The 14,565-nt window shown below is 44.6% G+C and overlaps 2 protein-coding genes across 2 annotated transcripts; both read right to left on the bottom strand.

Annotated features, from left to right (window-relative positions):
* Nucleotides 1-2,706: 2,706 nt before the first annotated feature.
* Nucleotides 2,707-6,135, bottom strand: TXNDC15 (thioredoxin domain containing 15). Its single transcript, XM_029962970.1, is given in 5 exon segments — nucleotides 2,707-4,137; nucleotides 4,830-4,960; nucleotides 5,159-5,322; nucleotides 5,840-6,051; nucleotides 6,054-6,135. Coding segments are annotated over 5 exon segments (786 nt in total). The 3' UTR covers nucleotides 2,707-3,940.
* Nucleotides 6,136-9,224: 3,089 nt separating this feature from the next.
* Nucleotides 9,225-13,893, bottom strand: CUNH5orf24 (chromosome unknown C5orf24 homolog). Its single transcript, XM_008922176.3, has 2 exons — nucleotides 13,464-13,893; nucleotides 9,225-11,607 (listed from the first exon to the last, which is right to left on the bottom strand). The coding sequence occupies exons 1-2, from the start codon at nucleotides 13,888-13,890 to the stop codon at nucleotides 11,567-11,569; spliced, it is 468 nt and encodes a 155-aa protein (XP_008920424.2). The 5' UTR covers nucleotides 13,891-13,893; the 3' UTR covers nucleotides 9,225-11,566.
* Nucleotides 13,894-14,565: the final 672 nt, after the last annotated feature.

Below are 14,565 nucleotides of genomic sequence, written 5' to 3'. Positions count from 1 at the left end.
ACAATATATCCTGACAGAGGGGTCTCAGACTCACACGACAAAGGCATTGCTTTGGTGGGAAGAACCTTTCTCCCCAGTACAGCTGAATTCAGATTGCTTTAGTCTTTACTTTAGCAGCTGGCACAGCTTTCTGAGAACCTGCAGAAAGGCAGTTTTGCTCCAGAGCTTCTCTCAGACATGGGAGGCCAGTGAGGACCCACTGCCAGCTCAGCAGCTCAGGATTTTCCACCTTTGCCAGCTGCTGCTCCAGCGGGAGCCCCGATGCCACCAGATGGGGCTGTGAGTCTGAGCAGAGCAGGAATTAACGCAATTAATGTGACCTGAGCAAGGCTTTACGATGCAGGAGGGCCAAGGAGCAACATTTTCATCAATAATATGGGATAAAACCCCCAAAACAGTGTAAATCAATCTAACAGCACCACTGCTGCTGCTTGTGTTCAGTGGGACACATCCAGAGATGTAACCAAGGGATGGGTTTTACAGGTCCCAAACTGAACTAATTTAGGCTCTTTGCACTTCAAACACAACTTTGGGCTTGCAAGAACACAAATTTCAGATTTGTCATTGCTATAACCACAGTCACAGGCATGAATTTCTTACGTTCCTCTTTTTTCCAAGCCTATACAACAATCGCCCCAGTTCAAGGCTGTCTCAAAATGAACTATTTTCTCTGGTGCAGGATGAAGTCAGTCTGCTAATTTACAAAAAATCATGGGGGTGGGTGGGTTTTTTTGAGATAGCAAAGTCCAGGATTGCGACCAGGAGGCAGCACAAAATCCACTCCTCCTGCTGGCACAGAGATGTCCTGTCAGCTCTGGGGACACTGTGGTGCCTTCCCAACACCTCACCTGACACACAGGCATCGACAAGACAGTGCTGTGACCTGAAATTTGATCAGGCAGTTTTAATAGGAATATGGAGACTGGGTTTGATGCAGACATTTTGCTTTGGAATGGGTTGTGGAGGCCACGTCCTGATGCATCACGATATTCAGAAATGTAGCAGAAAGCAGCAGGAGTTTGCTTGAAGAAGGAAGAAGATAAGGTGGGAGATTCAAATTGCATTTCTGCAGTCACCACCTCCCAGCAGCACGTCACGGGCACAGCCAGAGCCCCCAGAGAGGCAGGAACAGGCACCGGGTGTGGGTGTACCTGTAATTGGTACTGTTCATTTGGAGGAAGCTTGGGGAAATGGTTCATTAATTACATAAAAAAATTAGTACTAAACATCTCATGCCTGAGGGCCGAGGGCTGAACCCTGTGGGTGCCACTCGTTATCAGCTTCGTGTAAAACAAAACAATCAATCATGAAGTGGGATGGTGGCAGGACACAGGGAGAATCACAGAATGGTCTGGGTTGGAAGGGATCTTGAAGATCACCTTGTTCTGAGCCCCCCTGCAATGGGCAGAAACACGTTCCACCAGCCCAGGTTGCTCCAAGCACCGTCCAGCCTGGCCTTGGACACTCCCAGGGATGGGGCAGCCACAGCTTCTCTGGGCAACCTGTGCAGGGCCTCCCAACCCTCACAGGGAAGTGATTTCTCCCGGATCCCCTAACGCCTGCCCTGGTCAGTTTTCCAGCGGTTCCCCTTGTCGCTGTCCCCGTACGAGGCCCCTGCCCACTCAGGCACCGAGCGGTGGCACCGAGGTGTTCCCGCAGGCCGCCCGTGCTCCAGGCACACAATCCCACTGACCATCCCACCCATCCGCCGCTCCGCAGTGCTCGGGGGAAGGCGGCCGGGCTGCCCCGAGCCCCTGCGGGTCCCTCCGCGCTCCGCGAGCCCCCCGCCCGGCCTGCCCGGCCCTCGTCCCTGTCCCCTCACCATAGGCCCGCCGCGCTTCGCCAGCAGCCGCCCGCCGCAGCCCGGCCCGGCCGCCCGGCATGGCCGGCACCGCCCCCGCCGGGAGCGCCCGGAACCGGGCTGGGAGGTAGGGAACGGGGAGGGGGAGCTGGGAACGGGGAACAGGGAGCTGGGAACGGGGAACCGGGAGCTGGGAACGGGGAGAAGGGAGCTGGAACGGGAGCAGGGAGCGGGGAGAAGGAGCTGGGAACGGGGAGCAGGGAGCTGGGAACAGGGGACGATAGGGAGCTGGGAACGGGGAGAAGGGAGCTGGGAGCTGCCTCCGCCGCCGCGCCTCCCGCTTGAACGAGGGCAGGAGGCTCGGGGGGCTCCCCATGGCTCTGTAAGACTCCCTGCCAGGAGGGTGCAGGGAGGTGGGACGGGGCTGTGCTGCCGTGAGAGCACCAGAGGAAACGGCCTCAAGCTGAGACAGGGAGGTTCAGATTAAATATTAGAAAATTTTCCCTGTTGGGGTGGTCAGACACTGAAGGGCAGCCCAGGAGGCGGTGGGGTCACCATCCCCTGGAGGTGTTTGAGATGTAGCGTTGGGTGATGTGGTTCAGTGGTTTAGGGGTGACAGCGGCGGTGCCGGGTGGGCGGTTGGACTGGACGATCTAAAGGTCTCTTCCAACCTCTGTGATTCCATTATTCCATGACACGTACCCGGGAGGAGAACGGGATGCATCCGTGGGTGGATCCTATTGCACTGCGAGCTGCCAGGTTTCATTTCCATCCCATGGGGCTGCACTGAAACAGCCCCGTTCCATTTGTAAACACATCCCTGTTTCTTCAGCAGTGCGGAGATGAGCACCAGGGACAATCCAGCCCTGGGCCTCTCAAATGAACCAGATGGCAGAGGCAAGAACACTCATTCAAAATCTTGGATCTTTATTAATAACATCCATCGTAGCTTTATCTTCGGTCATACCGACGTTTTACCAGTGCAGTTTCCTTTTTGGACACAGAAATACAGGACCTCCACTTTCCAAAGGAAAAGACAGAGCCAGCAGAGAAATACTTGAAGAGTTAGGTTGCAGAGATACAACTCTTTGTGAAGCAATAAGTCTTTGTTTTGCCTTAGCTTAGTTTGCTCTCTAAATCTTCCTATCAGGGTACTCTGGCAAGCCTCCACTGTGGTAAATGCTATGCAATCAAATAATCCAAATGCCACACAACATACCAGTCCATACCTTATCCAAAATCTTCCATACTAATTATAACTAAAAAAATATCAATTCTTTATGTAGCCTCAGCTGGAGACTGTGGAACCAGCAAAGATGGTAGTAGAAATTTAAATAAACATCAGGACTGGTCTTGCTAATTTAGGCAGGTGAGCCATAGTTCAGAAATCACATGTTTTAAGTCCTATAAGAAAGTGACTTAAAAGGTTTCACTAAAAACCTGATTTATTTTTTTTTAAAAAGGACAATTAATACAATTTCATTCTCCAGGAATGTGGTAAATAAGCTGTATAGACACACACAAAAATAGTGAGGTCAGCTTGGGAAGTTATTCTAAATCTCATCAAGAACTGCCACTAAGTCAAAACTCAGGGCAGAGTGAAGGAGAAAAGCAGCACCATCCCAGTGCCAGAGGTGGGAACAGTCAGCCACGGGAATGAAACAGCTTTGGAACTGTTACTGCTGGCAGACAAAGGAACAGCTCATCTGAAGTTCACTGTCTTGTAAAACATCATTTATCTCCCTTCACCAGTGTTTTCCTTGCAGTGCCATGTACAGACCAGGGAGCTCTAAAAATCTTCCTTGGTCTACAAGGGAGAGCTTGTAGATCAGGGAGCTCTTCAGAAGAGCGAAGTAGAACTGTATCACTAATTACACTGGAGCCCACGAGAAAGAGGCCAATCAGAGCAGCCTAATAAATACTTTAGTTCGTGTTTCTTCGTATCTGTTTTCTTACCACCGCAGTCGCCACCAATGTGCTTTTTACAGATTCAGTAGTGGATAAATAAAGCCGATTTTTAGCTGTTATTATAAATTACAACCGACAAATTCAGCAGTTTGTTCTTAGGTGCTTCTAGGCCATAGAAATTCCCGCTTTACCAATAAGTGGGATTTCTTGTCCCCGTTTCAGCATCTGAGGTTACTCCTGGTGTTCGTGCTCTTGTCCCGGGATGAGCCAGCGGATGCTCTCGGTCCGAAGGGTCGCGTAGAGGACAAAGCTGGCCAGGAAGAGCACGGAGAACAGGAGCAGCCAGTCTATGCCCTTCGTCAGGACGCTGGGCAGGGGCCCTTCCCAGTCCTCCTTCGTCACAGCCACGTCACTTTTAGCTTCTATCCCTAAAAAACAAATCACCTGAGCAAGGTCATAATCCTCAAATACAGAGAGGCTGGTTCTACCTGGAGCTTTGTTTCTGTTCTCAGACTAAGGCTTATGCACAGGTAGACTTAAAATTTTGGTGAGATGGCTCTTGTGTGTTAACATATATCTATCAAAGGATTTACTTACATAAAAACATTGATTCTTATGTGTATTTTCACAGCAGGACAGGGCTCGTTCTGTCCTCCCACAGCACAGCCTTGGGTAAGTTTGTGGGGGTTTTTCAGTGCACGGAAATTTAATTTAGAGTGTTTTTTCAGGAATTTTATTTTTGTGCATTTCTGGAAATGTAGACCCACACAGCAGTTCAGTGTAGATTAGAAGAGAACTAGCTGGCTGGCAAAGAGAATTAAATTTATTTCCCTTTCAATTAAATTTTTGGGCAGGAAGATGTGCTCCAACCTTCTAGCATCCACTCTAGCTAAACACCACTGTTCCCCCTGCTCTATGACAGTAGCCCAAGGAACTGATTTTCTGCTCTCAGCACACACAGAAATCCAGCTCATGGCAGCAACTGACTATATAAACCTCTGCTGGGTCCTCTCTGGGTATTCATGAAGTTCATTTTAAGGAACAAACACAGGGAGAGGAAATTTTGGAGTTAAAAGCCAGCCTGTTCTTCCCACTGACACATCAGGGCTGATTGACACACCTGTTTGGTTAAAGATGAAGTCTTTCAGGGTTTCCAGCGTTCTGTCTGTATGATTAAATCTAGCCATAGGTTTAGCACCTTGGAAAAGGAGGATATTTGGTACAGCCACAGTTCCAAATCTAGTTGATAAACTGGTGGACATAAGGCAGACACAAAGCAGGAAAGAAATTAAATCTACTGAAGGAAGAAATAAAGACAGTCATGTTACAGGAATTGTCAGTCTCACTAAATTAAATTGTCACCTTATATGGAAAAAAGAGCACTGCTGTTTTTAAAACTCAAATTTAACAGAACTAACCTACCGATGGAGCACAGGGAGTGAGAGTTACCTGCTGTGCTGGGACGCATCCAGTGCCAGGAAGCGAAGGGTTGGAAATGCTCGGGGTAAAGAGTTAAAATGAGGTGCCAGGCTGGCAGAAAAGCGGCACCACGGAGTGTAGAACAGGACCAACGTACAGTCACTGCTGTTTGGGTTTAGGAACTCCATCAGGTCCTTGGAGAAAGAACAAGAAGAACAAGCACGGACAACTACATATTTCACAGAGTTAAATTCTACGTAGGGATGCACCGCTCAGTCAGTTAGATACTGGGCAATATTACCAAGTTAACTGCACCTGTGCTTAATCTTTTTACAACAGGTAGAGGATTGCATATAACCATTTTCAAAGGTTGATTTAAAAGTTAATAATTTAAAAATATACACAGGTATAGCCATTACAAGAAACAAGCTGGTAGTAGGTGCCATTAACGATTTCAGAGAGAAGCACCAGTGCACGGAGCAGCAAAGCTGGCAGCTCCCTGCAGGCACAGAGATGACAGGCACAGGCACATGGAGTGCGCTGTATTTCCATTTTTTTCCAACCAGAATGACCCGAAAGGCCTCCTTGCCCGGATATATCTTCTCTTCGGTAGCACAGAGGATGTTACACAATAACATTCACTAAGTGAAGCACTGAGAGCACCACGCCCACACCTTCCCCCCCTTTGGCGTTCACCCCAACCCCGGGTACCTGCGACACGTTCAGGATCTGCAGCGTGAAGCGCTCGATGCCCGTGGTGTTCCTCTCCTCGCAGTTCACCTTGGGGGCCTTGGCGCTGTCGGTGCCGTTCGGCTCCTCGGGCAGGACGGGCTCCAGCACGGGCTGCTCGCGGGGTGGGCCCGGGGGGGCTGCGGGGCCGCTCCGGTGGGGCGCACGTCCGGCCCCGGGCCGTCCTTCGCAGGGGCGGTCGCTCGCTCGGCCGGCACTGCCGAGAGCAGGCACGGGCGGCTTCGGCCGGGCCCGCTGCCCAGCATCGCGTCCGCCATCTCGGCGTGCGGTACGACCGGGCTCGGGGCCGCCCGCGCTCGCGCTCCGCCCCTGCGGGACCCCGGCGGGAGGAAAGGACGTGTCAGTGCCCGCACCTGCCGCGCCGGCACCGCGCACCCGGAGCCCCCCGGTCTCACCTGCGGGAAAGACCCTACCGAACCAGGACAGCGCCAGCAGCGCCAGCCGCCACATCCTCGGCCCCGGCCGCCGCGGCCGCGTCTCCCCGGACAACGATCGCTTCCGCCGGATCCCCGGGACACTTCCAGTTCCGCGGGGCTCGCATTTCCGTGGGAAGGGCGCTCGGGACAGGGCCGGGGCAGGGTCGGGCAGAGCCCTGCGCGGGCCGGGCCCTGCGGGAGCGCGGAGGGGGCTCGGCCCGGCCCTGCCCGCGGTAGACACGAATCGTGTGGATTTAACCGAGTTTTCTCGCGGTTCCGCTGAACCCTGAGTTGGGATTGTTCAGCCTGGAAAAGGGAAGCGTTCGGGGTGACCTCACTGCGGCCTGCCAGTACCTGAAGGGAGGTTGGAGGAAAGATGGGGCAAGAGTATTTACAAGAGCGTGTAGTGACAGGATGAGGGGAAATGGGTTCAGATTGAACCATTAGGAAAAAATTATTTGCTAAAAATTTTTTAGGGAAAAATCCTTCCCTGTGAGGGGGGGGAGGCCCTGGCACAGGTTGCCCAGAGAAGGTGAGGCTGCCCCCTCCCTGGAAGAGTCCAAGGCCAGGTTGGAGCAACCTGGGCTAGTGGAAGGTGTCCCTGCCCATGGCAGGGGGGCCAGAACAAGATGATCTTTGAAGTGCCTTCCAACCCAAACCATCCTGTGATTCTGTGACCCCCCTCCTTGCAGGGCTGAGCCCACACCGTGTACCTGGAGCTGCCGTCCAGGCTGGGTCTGGGGCTGCTGCTGGAGATGTTTCCCTGTTGATTTAAAGGAGTTCAGGTCATTAACCCACATCCTGGAAAAAGGCAGGGAAAGCAAAGCACATGTGTAAAATAAAGATGGGTGTAATCTTCATTACAAAACCAGGATTCTTTTGGTTGGTTTTTACTTAGGGACTCTTCTCCAGCTCTAACTCTGTCCTTCCTTACAACGCACATTTTCTTGCTTGAAATTTTTTCTTTAAAGTCCTATTCACATAATCACCGATATTGAGGACATGTTAGCCTAAAAATAGAAAACATGAGGTTTGCACATAAAAAGAAAATATTTAATTAGACCAGCTGATACAGAGCAAGCTTGAAAGCAAAAACACAAAAGGAATCCAAGGTGGTGTGGACTAGTGAGGAAAAAGCTGCCCCTTTCCCCATTGTCCTTATGCTTGAGTATGGGCAAAGCAGCATTTTTAACTTGGAAATGATATTTTACTGTGAATTTAATCCTAACATAATACCCTTCCTGCCATACATAAATCAAAATGGTATTTTTTTTATGGTGACTCTAATCTATCAATGGAACACAACTGAACTCCTCAGAATCATAGTCAGGCTTTGCCACACCTGACTCCCAACATAGTCTGCCAGTGCTTAGGCATTACAGAGAAGGCACATTTAATGTGCCTGGTAGTTTTGCTTCAAAATTATTTTCAGTGGCTTGCATTTTTCTGATTTTTAATGCCAAATGTCTGTTTTCTGGAAAAAGTCTGTTAAAAAATACGCTGTTTTGCATCTATTCAAAAATCTTGGCCACATTAGAAAAGCTGCTTGCTAGGGAAGGAGCTGAAATTTAGCAAACAGGAAGATTTGCAAAACATGAGTCTTTCTGCACCCATGAAAACTTGGTGGGTATTAGTGCAGCTGAGACTTGTGCAGCTGGACTGCTCAGTAACACCAGGTACCGAACATAAAATGCCAGTCCAGCCCCAGAACAAGCCCTGGTGTCTCACCATACAGAAATCTGAAATTATTAGGAGACAGAACCATCTCAAAGACTCTCTGAAGATGTCCAGCTTGTGTAGCTGATACCCCACCACTGCCAGTCTGTCAGCATGAATAAATCATAAACTGTCATCAGAAACCACACCAGGTGTGCACTGAGGGAACAGCCTGCCCTGCAGCCTCCATCCTTCCCTCCGTGGCAGGGAACACAGCAGCCAGGGAAGCAGTCGAGCTGAAAGCCTGTATTCTTCTATGATATCATTTGTGTGATTTAATAGCTAATACTTAGAACCAAGAAAATAATCCATTTTGCTCAAGAATCACATCCAGGAACTGATTTTTAGAGCAGGATGTAGCAGACTGAAGCTGAACTCTGTTCTGAACACATCCAGTCACTTTGAAAGCCAAATATTTAGCATTACCAGAATCAACAACAAAAAAAAGCCAAACAAACAAGCAAAACCCCAAACAAAACAAAAAACCCACACAAACAAACAAGGCATCAGATGTTCTTTTCAGGTTAAAGAAAAAAGTCTGCAAAATAACTGCAACTGCCATTTGGAAAGTCCCAACCCCAGATGTATTCAAGGCCTTCTGAAGTTCATGGAAGAAAAAAAGGGTGCTGGAAAACAAGGGGAGGATGCAGACCTGGGAGTCTGGATTCTGGTAGGCAGCACTGTCTGTCTGCCCCAAAGTTATTGAGACACTTCAGTGAAGAGGAAAAAAAATAAGATTAAAAAAATTAAAAAGAGGCATTGAGTGGTATGCAGAGCACATCTTACCAACAGAGATAAACTGGAATATTGTTCCCATCCAGGGATAAGGACATTTTATTCATCACAGAATAATGACTAATGACCACCATTCCATGAAAAGTTTCATTTCTGAGTACTTGCAAACTGATTTCCATGTACAATAACGGAAAAAAAAAAAGTTAGCAGCTTCCTATTTACCCATATATGGCTATAACTTCTTTCCTCCCCTCTTCCATTTGAGAGAAAGGACAAGAACAATTAAGTTACTGTCGCAGTGTTTTCAGTTCATTAAAAAATGAGCAACATTTCCTGATATCTTGCCATCCATAGAGGCTTTTTGCCTTCATGTAAATATATGTAACTTGCCTGTAACAAGCAGGTAACAGTCAACAGGGATCTTCAGCCAGAATTTATAAGATATTAAAAAAAAAAGAAAAACAACAGGGAAAAAATGGTTAGGTTTTAAAGTATTAACTTTATTAATAAATATACATCCATATGATGATGTAAATACAGATCATGAACACTACTCCATTCCCATACACATAATTGCACACGAGTAGCTCAAGTTCATGGACATAAAAACATACACAGTATCTAATCAGGCTTTTTACAGCAGAGGACAGGGTGCTGATAATACTAATTATTTAACAGATTATTGTTTCCCCCAAAGTAAACCTGTGGAAAAGGAAATGATGAAAGATTAAAGTATCAGAAAGTGGTTCAAATTTTAGAATACAGATTTTTCTATTTGGGAAAAAAAAAAAATCACAAGGAGAAAGGTCTAATCTCTACTAAAGTCATAAATATATTTAAGCAGTGTTAAAATATATGCATTAAAATAGAGAAGAATAAACTTCTTTTGTGGTCAGAAATGAAGTTTGCAGTTCCAAGTATTTATGATTGTTATCAGCTGTTTCAACTGTCAACTCTAAGGATAGTGTGAAACATTATTATACATATAACAAAGAACAGCAGAGTCACAGCTAATGAAACCATCACACAAATGACTTCACATTGCTCTGCCTTTTAAAGCTCTTCAAAAATGGGGGAGGGAGTTAATTCTCATCTGAATTACTCTGTGTTTTGTAGTTCCAGGTAATTCTTTTCACAGACACATCACTCTTCACTGACAATGCTTGGTCTTGTCCTGACTGAACTCTAAGATCCTTCAGACAAAATGAAAATATATTCATTCAGAAGAGAGATCTTTAATGGCTCTAGTTATTTCCATTAGTTCAAACTAAATCCAAGATATAAAGAACATTGCTTTAATGACAAAGCTAAGTGCTGATTTCAAAAATACTATCTTTGATATCAAAGTCAGCTGCTTCTGATGGTATCTGACTTTTTTCTGCCAAAATATGGTGCTAGCATCTTGAATCTGTCCAGTGCAAGACTTTATAGTAGCAAAATTATTTGGTTTTAAAGTTTAAGTAAATTTAATCAGAAAATGAATAGTAGTTACTATATGTATATTAAACAGTGAACTTGTATAGCATCATTAAGGAATAATAGCAAGCTAATACACTTCATTTATGTATAAATAAGACGTTAGAAACTTGATCATTAAAAGAAATTATTAAAACCCAAACTTGACATGTGGGTCTTCTGAACAGTGTTAACACACAACAGTGATCCTAGCTTATGAATAGCTGAATTATGATATATAATATAAAATAAGCAATTTACCTTACAAGTAATGTTTTCATACTATGGGGGGAAAAGGCCAGTTTTCCCATTGGTACTAATAAAGTTTAGGCATTAACATGCTGTTTCAGTGTTTCTCATGGAAAGAAAAGTGTTGAAAAAAGCACAATGTATTCTGCAGGGTACACATAGGAAGAGCAGGAGTATTTGAAAATTCCATTTCTAGTCACTTTGAATCTCTTATCCTCTTTTTCCTTCCCCTCACTGCAGGGCACCAGTAAACTCCAGTCAGATATAAAATAGAGCAGATTAGGAAGTGCCCAGCAGTGCACTTCTGGTCTCCTTCCTAAATCTGGAGTGCCAAGCAGCCCATTACAGACTCTGAACACTTTTCTACTTGATGCTCATCATTTCACAACTGACAACATTAATTAGTTTTTACTGGGATTATATTCCATCTGATATAATTAATAAACACTGTAATGAACAGAAATTGCTTAGGTGATTTCATTATTTCATCAGCATACTTGAATACAAATTATACTAGCAGAACAGCAATACATCTGCATTATCTCCTGACACACAGCACAGCACCATTGAGTGGATGCACAAGTGAGGAACGGAGCAGGAGCCAACAGGATAAACAGGAGGAGGTAAGGAGTGGAGTTTCTCCAAGGGACAGTGGTGACATGCAACACGTTCCTTGCCAGCGAGGTGTGACACTCCTGCAGTGATACATTCAGCTGAAGAGGACTGCTTGCCCAGCTGAGTTCAGGAAAGAACTTAAAGCAGTCTTTAGTTGAAAAATCATCTGATTAAAAACAGCCACCACAACACAGATCCTGAGGGTGAATGAGCTCACGTTAGCATTTGCACGTGTCAGAAGTTACCTCGTTCTGAGAGAGGCTGCTAAAGGTCAGACTGGAGAGTTTGCTGAGGAACAGAAGGTACAACTGGATTTCAGAGCTTCAGCATGAAGAAACTATTCCTTAGTAGCAGTTTAGCTGCCATTAGTTCATCTATGGACTAAGGAGCCATCCAGTATAAGTTGAGGTTCATTGTCTTAGTTGCCAGTGCATACACAGTTCCCCCAAAACCATTCAACACACCTATTGTAAAGTACAGCAAAAGTCCAGCTCAATATGTGTTAGGCATCACTGGAACACCTGAAGGCTTGCTGCTTTTTTCCTGATAAAAAAGGTATGAAACATGACATCTGTTTCTTAAATTGTCAACACTGAAATCAAGAGGTCTCATCAAAATGACAGCAGGCCAGAATAACATTTATGTTAACAAAACTTATCAGCATCGTTATCCATTTAGCACAAGCTCAATTAACCCAAATTTTTATGCTCCCCCAAATCTGCAAACTCCCCCCTCCCCAGATATTTCAAGCTACAAATTTATCACAAAGTCATTTTATATGTGAAATGACTTAAATGTAAACTTTCTTCCAGATTAAAAAAAAAAAGCTTTAATTTCAGTAAAATAAATTTAGAACCAAGAATATGCAACATTGAGGACTGACTTTTTTGAAGTCTAGATGAAAGTATTTTACCCATTCACACACTCTCTCACACTTAAAAAAAAATTAAACACACCCAGTTGAAAAATGGAGCAGTTCTTTTGGGAGGAAGGAAGGTTTTAGTTTGAGTCAAGAAAGGTATTTATAGTTAACCAACAACATTTTTTTTCCAGCTTTCATGCATAGATGAATTACTCTGTATCTGGGGTGTAGCAGTGCAGTAAACTGCATCCTGTTTGCATCAGCTATACAGTTTGCCTTTATAAATCATGAAAATGCTGTCCTTTGGTAGATATATAAGCTTACATAACTTAAATATACTATAAGTGTCAAACAACGAAATAGTTTTATTTCCAGGAATATCTGGCAAAATTGAGTCTAAAAATTTGGCAACAGTGTCTATTTAAAAAGTTTAATTTGTAAACATTATAGGTTAATACTTTAAAAGCTATTAAACTGTCGCCATCTAAGCACAGGTTTTAAAGGCCAAAGCCAGCGTAAATAGCTATTTACAGATTTAAGAACTTACTGCTTAATATTAACCAAGTGCCTAACCAGAATGAACAGTACTTAATTTCTTATAAAATATTTCAAATCTCAAAGAATTATTTGTGGTTTGGTATATGTACTATTAGGCATTTCACAATTACACAGCAGTGACAGTGTAACTAAAAGAACAGCTCTCACCCAAAGGCAAATTAACTTGTCTTAGTAAGGCTGTGAAGCTGTAACACACTGTACAAATGCTCAGGTCTCTCTAGTATCTTCAAAAATATTTTTGGAGCATTAGTTGTAATTCACTTAATGCTACAACTCCGGAAACAAAAGCCACCTGAAATCACCTTAAAAAGAAAAGGCTGGGGTTTTTTCATTTAGTTTTTAAGTATCTATTTGAGGTCCCTAGAGGCTCCTGCAGAAGTGGAAAACGTAGCTCGCTGCTTTCTTTATCAATTTTTCTTATCAAGTAAGAACTTAACTGCCTAAGTTGCTTATTTTGGGACAGGCCACATCATGATCCATCAGCCAGCTAATTCTGTCCTCCTTATTTCAAATACTTAATGCATTACCACATCTAGATTTGTGAGAAATTGGATGTAAAATTAGGGACATGGACATTACCTAAGTATTGACACCAAGGCGTAATTCATCACTTCAGACTTTCTTATCAATTATGATTTAAGCCCAACAAAAGCCCCTTTAAACCAAAGCCTTCTTAACATGACTGTAAATGTTATGAACTGTACCCACAGGCTATGGCATTATCTGAATAGAAATAAAATCTAGAAACCCAGACTTAGACAAACATTACAACAAAACGTGAGAACCATGCCCAAAATCAGCATAAAGCAGATTAGTAAGAAGTTACTAATTCCCTCCTTTCATTCATTAGGCTGTTTGATTTTGCTACTAGTTTCACCAGCAGCGTGTACTCCTCTGTTATGCACCATAGGGTAAGGAAAAGCTGCACTGCCACAAGTATAATTTAGATTTGCAAGCCGTGATAGAGCTTTAATGCTACCTGGAGGTCTGCCTGGGCTGACTTTGTATCCTGCTGCTTTAGTTGTACCCAAGGGTCTGCCTGGACTTGTCTTAAATCCAGCTGCTTTGGTGGTCCCCAGGGGTCGGCCTGTGCTGGTCCGGTACCCTGCTGATTTGGTGGTCCCTGAGGGCCTCCCACGTTTCCCGGAGCGGTTGAGGTTTTTCTTTTTCTTCAGTTCATCTTTTGTCTCTAAACTCCTGCCACTCGTGGTCTGCAAGTGCGCCTCGCTCAGGGCGTCCTGTCTCTGGCAGGCGATGGGTTTGTGGGCGACCGCGTGGCCGTACTTGCTCTGCTGGGTGGCGTAAAGGTCGAACTGATCCGTGGCTCTCACATTGTCCTCGGTAAGGCAAGAGCTCTTGCCGGTCCCACAGAAAGCTGGATTACTGCTGGCAACAGGGTGCATCATTTTCTACCAAAAAATAAGAGAGAAAAACATGTATCAATATATAATAATATTTTTTTATTATCATAATAATCAGCGTTCCACGAGGGAGAATCTTTCAGAAGCTACCCCTGTTTCTCAAAATTAGTCCAAACTATTTTGTCTATTTTTAGTATTGATGCCAGTAAATAACTTTTTAAAATGAGTTTTAGTAAGCTTTCACTTGAGGTTTTGCACAGTAACCTTTAAACGTGGTTAAAAAGGACAGTTTAAACCACGTATTATTCAGGTAGGTATAATTAGAGAAGAAGTAAGTGGAAAAAAAAACAAGAGCATTTCAGCACCAAGATATACAATATTTGCTCACCCACTGTGATTTCAAAACCTTTCCAACCAAATCTCATCTAAATTTTACTTGTTCTAGTTCTAAGATTAACCTGTGACTCAGCCAAGGAGAGATAAAGTATCACACTCTTGTTTTACTAAATATAGAGTCCTAAAGATTTTTATGTTTGTTTAACTGAAGTAAAATAATAAAGTGCTAATCAGTTCTGTAATCTCATGTCACAATCAGTGTCAGAGAAAGAAACAGGTAAGGCATTCAGCAAGGCAATGGTGCCATAATTGGGAAAGCAGAGGGATGAAATGAATCTGTACCAAAGCAGAAGGTGCTGGATTGCAAAAATGCCACTGCTGTCC

The sequence above is a fragment of the Manacus vitellinus genome, unplaced genomic scaffold (assembly GCF_001715985.3).
Source record: "Manacus vitellinus isolate BGI_N305 unplaced genomic scaffold, ASM171598v3 scaffold_51_pilon, whole genome shotgun sequence".
Taxonomy (NCBI): Eukaryota; Metazoa; Chordata; class Aves; order Passeriformes; family Pipridae; genus Manacus; species Manacus vitellinus.
The sequence above is the reverse complement of the archived record's forward strand: the minus strand, read 5'-3'. Positions and strand labels throughout refer to the sequence as shown.

Coding starts and splice junctions, on each gene's coding strand:
- CUNH5orf24 (XM_008922176.3), bottom strand. CDS start 13,890: ATGATGCACCCTGTTGCCAGCAGTAATCCAGCTTTCTGTGGGACCGGC. Junction 11,608..13,463: donor CAGCCCAGGCAGACCTCCAG/GTAGCATTAAAG, acceptor CTTTTTTATCAG/GAAAAAAGCAGCAAGCCTTC.